The 12,426-nt window shown below is 46.4% G+C and overlaps 1 protein-coding gene and 1 non-coding gene across 2 annotated transcripts in view; one reads left to right on the forward strand and one right to left on the reverse strand.

Moving 5' to 3' along the window:
• RPA1 (replication protein A1) overlaps positions 1–9,894 on the forward strand; it is a 65,250-nt gene extending 55,356 nt beyond the window's left edge. The window contains exons 16-17 of the mRNA XM_056865000.1: positions 5,158–5,244; positions 9,750–9,894. Of these exons, the coding sequence (XP_056720978.1) occupies positions 5,158–5,244; positions 9,750–9,860 (198 nt within the window). The 3' untranslated portion in view covers positions 9,861–9,894. The remainder of the gene's footprint in view (positions 1–5,157; positions 5,245–9,749) is intronic.
• TRNAA-AGC (transfer RNA alanine (anticodon AGC)) lies at positions 4,398–4,469 on the reverse strand. Its single transcript has one exon. It is a non-coding gene; the product is annotated as a tRNA-Ala (tRNA).
• Positions 9,895–12,426: the final 2,532 nt, after the last annotated feature.

Consider the following 12,426-nt stretch of genomic DNA (forward strand, 5'->3'; position numbering starts at 1 on the left):
ATGGTGGTGGTAGCAGCACATCTTTGCTGTTAAAGGGATAACCATTTTTTCTTCCATAGACGATTGAGTTCTCGTGGCTCCCTCATGTGTGACTAATCCTGTGTACCCTAACCACCATGGCCTACATGTCATCAGGGAAAATTCACATCCTTACCCAGTCAGGCCTGTGCAATGTATAGGGACCACGCTGTGCTCGGCAAAGCTGATTGTTCCTTGAACAGGGCTTCCAAACCCTGTGCTTCTGCCTGGTGGCGTGCTTCTTGCAGCACCCAGCACAGGAGGCAAGAACGATCCAGTGGCTACTGGGGCTTAGTGTAGCGTCCACTGCTATGGTTTGCTTTGCCAGGTTGCTCCAGTGCTGGTTCAACCAGTTTCCATCCCATGCTGGGCTTGCGAATGAAATCTCTGCAAATTCCATCTGGTACACTTATCACATGTCAAGGGGGGGTGCCCCTTTTGTTTCACCATCGCCTCAAGTGGTGAAAACCTCGGATGTATTGCTGTGGGAATGGCGTGCCCAAGCCTTTGGTCCTGGGATGCTGGTTCCCAGAAATGAGGACAGCCAGAGACAAAAAGAATAACCTTGCAAGGTCCACTAGGCTGCACTCCTAGGCATTAGAGCTTGAGCTGGAAATTTCATTTCCTCTCGAGTGGTTATACTCTGGGTCAAGCGGCTTGACAGGACCTGCATGCTGACTCTGTCAGGCTGTGCCATAATCTTTTAAAATTGCTGTGGCCGCTGCCATCATGGCAGATTCCAATTTAGATGCCGGGCATGCCTCCACTCATGCTGTGGCTGCTAATACTGCCATAATTTATTTATTCTGTTTATTTACTGGAAACATTTATTAGCTGCCTTTTCTACCTTATGGAACTCAGGGCGGCTCACAATGTAGCTCGGACACAAAAATGCACAAAACATATAAAAGGCCATGAATTTAAAATTGCAATTTGAAAACTGCTGACAGGCAGAAAAGCTAAACCGATTGAATGCCGTCTTGAATAAACCTGCTTCAGCGGCTTCCTAATGATCGAGAGTTACAAGAAATCTCTGGTTAAAACGCTGGAGCATCAGTCAAGGTTCCAAATGTAATTTGTCTATTCTCTACCCCTTTTAGGGGGGTAAATTGTTTGGGGGCTCAGCATTGGGCACAAGATCCTGGTAGAAACTTAACGACCAAAAAAAAAGCCAAGTGATATGGCTGCAAACTTCAAAGAGAGAATTCTCTTCCATCACCTACAAGTTCCAATTCAAAGCCAGGGAGTGCAAAGACTGTAAGTCCTTTAAACCTTCTGGAAACAGGACCACGTTCCAGTCCAGATCCCCCTCCTCCTCCAGCCCAGCTTCTACTCCCCACCAGCCAGAGGACAGGGCATAAATTCTGTCTGGCATGATGCCAGACCTCCACTAATCAGGGGAGGTCTCAAAAGATTCTGTCGGGCCTGGGAGAAGTCCATAATGGATCTTTGGGTTCATCGAGCAATTCTCAGTAGGTACAAATTAGAACTCATATGCACGCTCTCCAACAAGTTAATAGCTTCTCCAAGGCCTAAGAAATCACAAAAACATCAGACAGTACTTCATATGGGCAGTCCACTGAGAGACCCAACTCCAGTCGAATTAATGTACTCTGGCCTGATGGGTAGGAGGCTCGCTGTCTCAGCCTCTTAGCCCAGGGCAAGCAGTCCACAACGGAGTCAGCACACAGCATAAATCTGCTAGAATCACAAACATCAGACTAACTCCTCATGTGCTCAAACAGTGTGGAAGAAAAACATTGTTAGAATCCTAATGGACGGCACCATTGCAAATGTGCACGTCAAGTGCCCAAGGAGGAATGACGGCGCAGTTCATTCAGCAGAAAGCCCTTCCGTTGCTACCTGGGTGGAGCACACATTTTCTTAGTCAAGCTAGCTAAGCAAGTTGGAAGATTTGTTTCCTTTATGTGATGCAGCCTATGAAGTGGGGGACCCCCCCACTGGAAATAGAAGGTCTCTGCAGATCTGTAGCACAGCCCTGCCTGTGGAATGGGTGGAAGGAGTAATGCACACAAGGATACCCGCCAATCCACCAATAATAAGAAAATGCTCCAATTTTTCATTTTCACAAAATCTACCACAAATTATGAGCATTTCACTACTATTTTTTAAACCAACCATCACTTTAATCTGTTGCCAACTGTCTCCTAACTGCCGGTTGTGCACCACCACCACCCACACATACACATCACTGCCAGAGCTTTCACTTGTTTCTGAAGTTCTGTTCCTATATAGGAGGACTTCTGGGGATGATGATGTAGCAAGAGCCCCGTGGTGCAGAGTGGTAAGCTGCAGTACTGCACTTTTCAAAGCTCTGCTCACATCCTTAGTTCGATCCCAGTGGAAGTTGGGTTCAGGTGGCCGGCTCAAGGTTGACTCGGCCTTCCATCCTTCCGAGGTCAGTAAAATGAGCACCCAGCTTGCTGAGGGTAAAGTGTAGACAACTGGGGAAGCATAGTCTGCCTAGTAAAAGTTGCGATGTGTCACCCCATGGGTCAGGAATGATCCAGTGCTTGCACAGGGGTCTACCGTTTTTAAAAAATAGTAGTAGCACAGCAGCAATGTGGAAATCCCTTATTTTCCCAGAATCTCCCCCTTCAAGTTTCTCCAAGCTCTGCAAGGCTCTCACAGTTTCTCTTCTCTCTCTCTCTCCCCCCCTCTCTCTCTCCCCCTCTCCCTCCCTCCCTTACCTCTGCCTTGTCTGTGGGTGGCCTGGTTTTTTGGGTTTGTTTTTTTTGCTTTAATCATTTGCATGGGGGACCAGTGATGGTAAAGCTGATGATACAGTCCATATTTTTGAAGTAGTGAAGTATGTTTTTTGTTTTATCAGAAAGTAAGAAACATATTGCAGATTTCTTAATCACCCCTCAAAATGGAGGTGTGGCTTTAAAATTTCTGGAAACTTTGCATTTCTCATTAGGTCCCCAGAAGGTTTCATCGGGATGAGTATTCCTGATGTCTGCACAGTTTATCTTCTGGATACGTAAAGGGCATGGTTTGCACCTCCACACCGTAGGGAAGATCATCTTCATGTTGTGTGCCAAAGTTCTCTGGATTTCTGCTGCTCTCCATGTGATGGAAGGATAACATAGGCCATTCTTATTAAACTGCACACAAATAACGCAGAGATGGGGATTCTTATTCCTCCTGCTTAATTTTCGAAAAGGGAGTTACAGAAACCGAAGCTTGCCTGGAAGCCCCTGCTGATTAATCTGCAAAGCGCAGCTCCTTAATTCTTTGTATGTGGGGATAGGCCGCTGTTCCTGGGGTCCGGGAAAAGCACTTTGCCTACACAATGAGGCACTCCCCCCCCCTCTAATTCCAACTTGGCCCTTGTATTGAAACACAGTTCGGTGGGGCTGAGTCCTGGCATGAATTGAGCCTTTCTTTAACTTCTCTCTCCAAGAACAAAGAACAGGAGTTAGTGACAGATGTCTGGGAATGTGTTTGCTATACATTTGTATGTGTATTGTCAATACATTATGTAGTTCTAAATTACCGTTAACACTCTCCAAGCCTCAGACAATCTGTTCAAATTAGAAAGATTTTTTAAAAAAAATATTGAGACCCCCGCCACAATAGAGATGCAATTGGTGCACTGTAAATGTGTGGGGAAAGGTCTTGTTTTTGACTATTGAGTGCTGGATTTCAACCCAAACTCATGAACAAGAATGCTGATCCTTTCTGCCCTAAAGTACCCAGACTGGTCTGATCTGACTATGGTTTTCTTTGTATGGCAGTGCCTGGTCATTAACTTGAAATACTGGCATTGTGTCACTGGGGTAAATGAGCACAGCTTACAAGGCGACAAGACTTCTGAGTTCAGGGTAGGCTGAAGATGAAACACAAGATCATGTGATGGCTAAGAATGACAAGTTGGATAAGGATTTGGGGGATCTGTGTCCAAGTCCCCACTTAGCCTTGAAGCTTATTGGGTTACTTTAGGCCACTCACGCCTGTCCTAATAAGATGGTTGTGAGAACAGGGGTGGACCATGAGCTTGAACACATGAAGCTGCCTTCTACTGAATCAGACCCTTGGTCCATCAAAGTCAGTACTGTCTACCCAGCAGCAGCTCTCCAGAGTCTCAGGCAGGGCTCTTTCGCATCACGTACCTGCCTAGTCCCTTTAACTGGAGATGCCGGGGATTGAACCTGGGGCCTTCTGCATGCCAAGCTAATGCTCTACCACAGAGCAATAGCCCCTCCCCAAGAAGATATTTGAACACATGAAGCTGCCTTATACTGAATCAGCCCCTCGGACCATCAAAGTCAGTATTGTCTACTCAGACTGGCAGCGGCTCTCCAGGGTCTCAGCCAGGGATCTTTCATACCACCTACTTGCCTAGTCCCTTTAACTGGAGATGCCAGGGATTGAACCTGGGACCTTCTGCATGCTAAGCAGATGCTCTATCACTGAGCCACAGCCCCACCCCTTCTTTGACATCCCACTTGAGAGGCGTAAAAATGTGACAGCTTGTGGAAATCAGGTTGGTTTTAGACCTGGAAGAAATTTATACCAGGAAGACTGTAGACATTGCTTACTCAAGGAACCAGTTTCCTTTATTCTATACCCCAATTCTTGGTATTTACACTGCAGGTTCATCCTTTCTCTGTCAGCACTGAAAACCAGCCCTCCCCCTCCCCGTTTAGGTTACAGAAACCAAAAGGGCAGTCAGCACCTGTCCCCTTACGAACGATTGGAGTGTCAGGAGATGACTTGCGCAATGCACCAAAAGGCTGATGGTTGCTGATAAGGTCCTGACAACAAAACATCTGTCTGTGTTAGAATGCTAAGTGATCATAAGAAAGCATCGGTGTCGACTGCGTTGGGAAGCCCCTCCCGCCTTCCTGGGTTGATGTCTCATTTTAGATTCATGTTCTAGAAAGAGGCTTCTGAGCTTGGAATAGTAAAGCTGTGCCTTTCCCCCACCAGAACCTCTGAACCTAGGAATGAAACCCAGAGGAAGGCTTACTATGCCATAGTTCCATACTATTATAATTATCATGCCTTTTCTATCCCCCCCGCTTTCCCCCCCCCAAGATATGATGGGGGAAAGTATCTACAAAGCTTGGTGTTACCTATTGACATCTACTTGTTCTGTTTTGTTTCTAACAGAACGAGCAAGCTTTCGATGAGATTATTCAGAAAGCCAACTTCACAACCTTTGAGTTCCGGATCCGAATGAAGCTGGAGACTTTCAATGTAAGTCCGATATGCACACATGTCGCTCCAAAAAAGAAAAGAGCCCTGTGGTGCAGAGCAGTAAGCTACAGTACTGCAGTCAAAAGCTTTGCTCACAACCTGAGTTGGATCCTGACGGAAGTCGGTTCCAGGTAGCCGGCTCAAGGTTGACTCAGTCTTCCTTCCAAGTCAATGAAATGAGTACCCGGCTTGCTGGGGGTAAAGTGTCGATGACTGGGGAAGGCATTGGCAAACCACCCGTAAAACATTGCCTAGTAAATGTCATGAGGGGATGTCACCTCATGGGTTGGTAATGACCTGGTGCTTGCACAGGAGACCGCCTTTACCTTTTTTAATCTCCAAAAAACATGAGCAGATAGTAAGTAGATCTTTGGCTTTATGTCTGGAATGACTTTCATAGCTAGGGATAGGTTCAAAGATACTTTTCATTTAGTGCTGTGTGTTTGAGTTATTAGATTTCATTGTTTTTAATAGGAAACACATTTTCAGATGTAACCCCCCATCCCCTCCAAGTGGGATGAAATTTCCATGGATTTTCAACTGGGAGATTTCCCCTTGTCATATTCCTTGCTGATGAGAGAAATTATCTCAGTTGCTTTAAATAGGCAGTTACAGTTCTCACTTGTACGGGGCAGTACAAGAAAGGTTACCATAGGCACAAATAATAGGCAGATCCTTATGTTGGAGTCCACTCATTTGTATAAAAAATGGGGTGGGGTCTATTTTTATGTCGAGAGAGAGAGTTGGTTTTCATATGCCGACTTTCTCTACCGCTTAAGGAAGAATCAAACCGGCTTACAATCACCTTCCCTTCCCCACAGCAGACACCCTGTGAGATAGGTGGGGCTGAGAGAGCGCTAAGAGAGCTGTGACTAGCCCAAAGTCACCCAGCTGGCTTCATGTGTAAGAGTAGGGAAACAAATCCAATTCACCAGATTAGCGTCCGCCGCTCATGTGGAGGAGTGGGGAATCAAACCCGGTTCTCCAGATCAGAGTCCACTGCTCCAAACCACCGCTCTTAACCACTACACCACGCTGGCACCACAGAGCACATGGGTAAAAAAAGTTAAACTGTGCACACACACACACACACCCTGCCAATGGCTTACTAGCTGGTTTCTGGTACTTGTAGCATTTTCTCTTGACTGCACTCTGATAATGGTGATGAGCTCAGCTATGAGAAAAAAATGCATCATGGGTGAGACGTGGGAGAGTATGGGGCTTAGCTCTCCTTGTCTTCTGGAAGGGGGGTGACGTCACTCATGGAACATTAAAGGCGTCAAAAGAGCCCTGCTTGCTCATGTCTTGTTGGGCTGTCCATAGCCTCTTCCCCTTTCCCCATGTGCCGTTTATTACAGTACATCTATTCAGATGACATGGCAAGCTCTGCCTGTCATTGGGGGTGGGGCGTTTGCCTCTCAGTTCTGAAGCACAGCCTACCGAGATGCCAGCACAGGCAAGCAAGATGTTTACCCACACGCTGTTCTAGAACAGAATAGCAAAGAAACAGGAGTTGCTGCTCTTAACACGAAATCAAATCCAACCAGCATGCCGGCGGTGTGGTTGGTGTAAACAACAGAATGGAAAGAAGAAAATCTATCAGCGCAGCGCTCTGTGGTGGTCAGATCGGTGCACAGCTCTGCAGAATGGTCGGCATCCCTGCTCATCTCCATGCAGTCCCACGTGGGAACTTTGCATGCAATCCATGACCCTCTGAAGCTGATTCTGATGATCGTGCATTGTGCATCATTTGTCTGGATGAAGAACGCGATGTATCAAGAGGTTCCACATGTAAGCCATTTACCCCCAGAGGAAGGAATCAAAACACATCCCGTCTTAAAGCCACCTGTTGGGACATAGCTTTAACTGGCACAGATGGTATCCTATCCTCCGCCTCAGGAATGGGTTCTTCCTTAGATCAACCCTCCTGGTCCGTTTGGCTCCCAGATAGGAATTGACAAACACTGGATGAGATCCTAAGAATACTTAGTTTGACCTATCTGTCCTTGGTTGGAAATGATGCCAAACTGAGCCTCCTGCACTGCAGGCCAAGATTAAATCTAGGCATAGAGAAAAGTCCTTGCAAGACCAACCCGACAGCAAGAAAACCTTGCTCTGTCTCTACCCACAAAGGAACATGATTCTTCCTAACGAATGGGTCTGAGAGACGTTTGACCAGCACTGATGACCCCAGTCCTGATGTACATGGAACCAGTATCTCCATTTCAAAAGGAGAGATGTGAGGCGGATGTTGACATGCCTGCAACATGGCAAATCCTCTCCCCTCTCAGGAGGAAAAGGGTTATGAAGTTGGAGCAAAAGGGACGTGTGAGAGATGTTCAACAGAGGCTGTTGTTTTGAAAGAGATTGTAACTGGAACCATCCCTCCTCTGGACGGTGGGTTCCTTATCTTGTGTACAGTTTGCCACTTTACTCTGTTTTTGGAGATAACTGGGACTGCAGGTCCCTTGTCAGTGGCAGAGACAGACTCACAGATGCTCACCTTCATATTTCAGGGCCTACCTTTTGGAGAATTTACCTTCAGAAAAGATCTCATCGGTTCTACGTAGAACAGCTCCTTTTCAAATCAGTGGTGTACCATCACACAGACGGTAGTGGATCTGGTTGCATTGTGTGATGCAATCTGATTTCAAGAGTGAAGCAATAGCACTACAAGCTTCAGACCCTGTATTTTGCATTCCTCAGTCTGAAACCACTGGACCTATATTATTCCTTGTCAAGCAAGGGTTGTTGAGCATTCCATAGGTCCGTGCCTGCATTCCAACCTCAGTTCCAGCCACTCCTTGTAAGATGAGTGTGTTCGAAACAAAAGATTTGTTCTTGTTTTCACATCCTTTAATTTATTTAAAATATGTATGTGCCGCTTTCCTTCTGGATTACAGGATTCAAAGCAGCTTGCAAACTTTAAAATAATTGCCCGAAATCCAAAGACATCAAGACATCAGCCACTCACAGCCTTTATTTCCCCCCCCCCCAAAAAAAAACCCCTCCAGCTGGCATCCTGTCTTTGCTTGGCATTACTCAGACCTCGAAAGCTTGTTTCAACAATTGCAGAAAAGCTCTAGAGCCAGTGATTGATGGGGGAAGGGAATGCTTGTACTCTCCAAAATGTTCTTCTGATCCAAAGCCCAATAGAACTGTTTGGGGTAGGAGCTCATTCCCAGCTAAGCTTCGGTTCCGGAAGTGATGGCAACACAGTACAGTACTGGAGAGACAGATATCTCGCCCCAAGAAGCTGGGTGGGAAAATGTATTCCTCTTTAGCCCCATCCTTGAAGCGAGCCAACCAACGATCAAGCCATTGTGGGTTTTTACCAGATATTTTGTGGGAACATGTGTTGCGCGTGATAAGGGAAAATTGGCACAAGTCTTATAGACCAAGGCCAGAAAGTGATCGAAACAGGGAATTAATAGGGCGAAGCACGCCGCCGTCACGTGGCCTGGACCCTGACCGCGGTGACTCTAGGAGACGTGTCTGGCTCAGGTCTACCGCACTACCCTTTGAGCTCAAGACTACAGTGGAGGATTTGCCATTTGAGAGATCTGAACTTTTCTGCAGCCATACAAATGAGACATTAGGGGGGGAAATTAGAAATTGCTGACTGCTTTTACAATTTACAAAATGCTTTCATCCAGACATTTGTAATAAAACTGAGCAAATTCCCCTAACATCTCTGCAGTCTCATTGGAGAATTCTGTCAACCGTGTGTCACAAAGGCTATCTTGCTTCTGTGGCTTCCCTTATTCCCAGCCAGTGTAATGAAGAAATTACAACTTCAGCACAGAAAGGCTATCGCCCAATTCCCTCACACTGACAGATGCCGTTTGATCTTGCAGAGATCAGAATCCACTTCTGAGTGTCTTAAGATTCACATGCTCTAGAGTGTGGGCGTCAAACATAAGGCCCAGGGGCCAAGGCTGGCCCCTTGAGGGCTCTTACCCGGCCCATGAGGCAGCCACCCCTCGCTCCCAATCTGAGCTGGCAAGCCCACTGTGTGCTCGCCAGCTGAGGCAGCCTCCTCCTCCAGTCCCGAGGTGTCAATTATCAAAGACTGTTAAATAAAAGAAAATTCTGTAAGAGAGTTATTGTTTTAAGCGTGCTTGTATTTTAAGTAAAAAATAATATCATTAATTGGCTTTGCCTGTGCCTTCTATAAAGCTTGTTTCTTCGGTACCTGGCATTAAATTTTATGGCCCGGCCCGACTAAGTGACATTTATGTCATATCCAGCCCTCGTAACAAATGAGTTCGACTCCCCTGCTCTAGAGCCTGCGACAGAGAACTATTTATCGTTAGCATTGTTCCCTCCCCCCCCAAAAAAATGTTTTACTAGAGAGAGAGATTCTCTGTTGTAGAAGGTGGCATGATTATCTCTGGGTGGGGCAGGGTGCTGAGAGAGTTCGGCTTCTATATTGGGCGATTGCTAATAGCGCACTATCCTCACTCATGGTCTCAGTCCTCACCTGATGCTTTTCTCCTCCCAAGGACGAATCGCGCCTGAAGGCTACGGCGATGGACGTGAAGCCTGTCAACCACAAGGAGTACAGCAAGAGGCTGATCATGAACATCCGGAAGAACGCTCCGCAGCTGGCGTGAGCAGCCCAAGCAGAGCTGGATCCTCTCTGCCGAACACTTTGAAACACAGGTTTCCATTGGTTCCTCCCTGCCCTGTGCAGCCCCAGTTGATGCGAGTTCCAGTATGCTTTGCAGCTCTCTCTCTCTCTCTCTCTTGCTCTCTCTCAATTGTCTCCTGTTTTTCGGAGGCATGGCTGAGTGTGGCCATTGACGAAAGGAGAGGATGCCGCCACTAAGAAAATTCCCATAGCAAATCAGTGGCTAAAGTGACGAAAACTACATTCTGCGCTGGGTTCTGTGGTGGTGCCTGGCACAGAGATTTTATTTTATTTAGGCAGGGTTGAACATTGTGAAATGTCTTGATTCCTCCCCCCCCAGAAAAAAATTCTGGAAAGGCTAGCAGTGGGTTTGATTTTAGAGAGGGTGAGACAGGACCCCAGGTATATCCTTCCCTGTTGCTGGAGTGCGGGTGCCTCTGTCGGCACGATCCAGGTCCTCCTTTCTTTCTTTGCATTCAAATACTTGCCTCCTGCCACAGGTACCAGGCAGTTGTTAATGCCTGGAATGACAATATGGTAGAATTATTAATCAAAGACATATCTCTTCTATCTGAAGAATATCCTTCCTTCAGGGCTTAATAGACTGAGTCAGATGGGCCTGATATTAATCAAAATTGTCTCTTCTGAGAGAGGCTAATAAGTGTTGACTCTTCATCCCTCTGGGAAATCTAGGCAACTACAAAGCACTGCTTTAGTTTTTCACTTCACTTAAGATTGCATTTTTGTGGCTGCTGACAGCACAGGTCTTCTACCTGTCGATATGTATTCTTGCGTTTGTACGCCAACAATACTCATTTTGGATTTGTTTGTAACTGATATGAACAAACGGGGAAGTGATCATTCAGATTGGGGATGTAGGGGTGTGTATGTGTTTTTTTCCCCTTTCTCAATAAAACAGCTTTAGTTCCTGTATTTTGTGGGTTCCAATTTCTGCAAATGGCAACAGTTTCTCATTAATGGAAAGCAATTAATTAGTTTTCAAAGTACATTTTTCTCTTGGAAGAGGCGTTACCTTATTATTAGCGCTGAATTTAGCTGCATGGAGTAGTGGAGCTTTCTCAGCCAGCGTCAGTATTGATACGTGATCGTGTTTTGCTGGTGAAGGTGGCATGGCCGGGGGTATTAATGTGTACACAGCCGCCTGAAACTCTGGGCCTTGAGATTCTATGCATACAGTGAACTGGAATTGAAATCAGTAATTGTGTTGCTGGGCATTACAGTTCGTAGAGCAGGCTAGCTCCGCACGCTTCTGATCGCATTAATTATGCATTCTCTGGCTGCAGCAAAGCATTGAATACACAGCTCCCAGCAGCCATGCTGCGTTACAGTTTACCTGTGGTAATGAAATGTGTTGCGAACGTTGGTGCTTTCTCTCATGCATATGGAAGCCTTTCCTACCTGTCACTTGTGGGCTTCCCGTGTCCCCCCAGTCTCCTGACCTTTCCTGCCCCAGACTGAGCAGAGAGCCCTCTTTGGGTCTTGGAAATTTGACTCTGCCGGGCACTTGTGTTTCTGAATTTTCTACAGGGTCGTGCCTAGTTCCTTCTGACCTTGCCTATGAAGCGTTGACTGAAACTTTGGCCTTCTGCGCGTTTCACGGATGACAAAATTATAGGTTAGGAGGGATCATCTTTCCTTCCGCTCTGCTTAACCCAGTCTCTTGCTTCTGCCTCATCCCATTTACTTTCCCTTCCCTGGAATTGGGAAGGAGAACGGGAGCTCTGGCACCGTGGAGAGTCCTTGGGACTGGTTGTTTAAGAGGGAGAAAGGAAGGGATTCTGTGGCACCGACGTTGCCCTGGGGGCTTTTGTGAGCAAATAAACATAGCAGAAGTGGGTTCTGGCTGCACCTTCCTGCCGCTGTCTTGTAATTAGGCACAGGCATGGAGTCATTAGCTTTCTCTTGGAACTAGAGCAGTAGTAAAGGGCAACCATTCTGCATTCTAACAGTTAGCTGTTTGGGAGAAGTGAGTGGGTGAGAAAGAACTGAATCTTCCTTGTGAAGCTCTTGAGCTGGGCGGGGGGATAGAAGAGTAGAGAACCTCACCATTTCACTTATTGTTTTTAAACGTTCTTTAGATTCCCTTGTGTGTCGTTGTGCAAGAGACTGAAAAACAGATAGCAATCATTTTGATTTCTGTCTGTTTCCCGGTGCTGCGTGTTTGCCATAAGGCCCCAGACGATCTCTAGGGGGTTTCACTAACATTTTGGATTTCATAAGCCCAAAATATACGGCTCCTCTCTCCTCTTCCTGCCCCACTTAAAACTTGTCTTTGAACTGTAGAGGTATTATTGATCCAGGTATTTAATACACTAATGAAACAGACAGATATTGACTACGTAATTAATATACTCCCTGAAAGTGAAATTTGGCAGCATAGATACCGAAGCTGTATTGACTGGTGCCATTCTGGCTGAGTGCCTCTGTTTTGGTAGCCTTATTTGTAGAAAGGGGAGCAGGCTCCTTTTTAGGGTCTGGCCCTGGTCCTTTCTACACCCCGAAACTGTTTTTTTCCTACCTGCCCAAAG

This window comes from Euleptes europaea, chromosome 19 (genome assembly GCF_029931775.1).
Source record: "Euleptes europaea isolate rEulEur1 chromosome 19, rEulEur1.hap1, whole genome shotgun sequence".
In the NCBI taxonomy this organism is placed as follows: Eukaryota; Metazoa; Chordata; class Lepidosauria; order Squamata; family Sphaerodactylidae; genus Euleptes; species Euleptes europaea.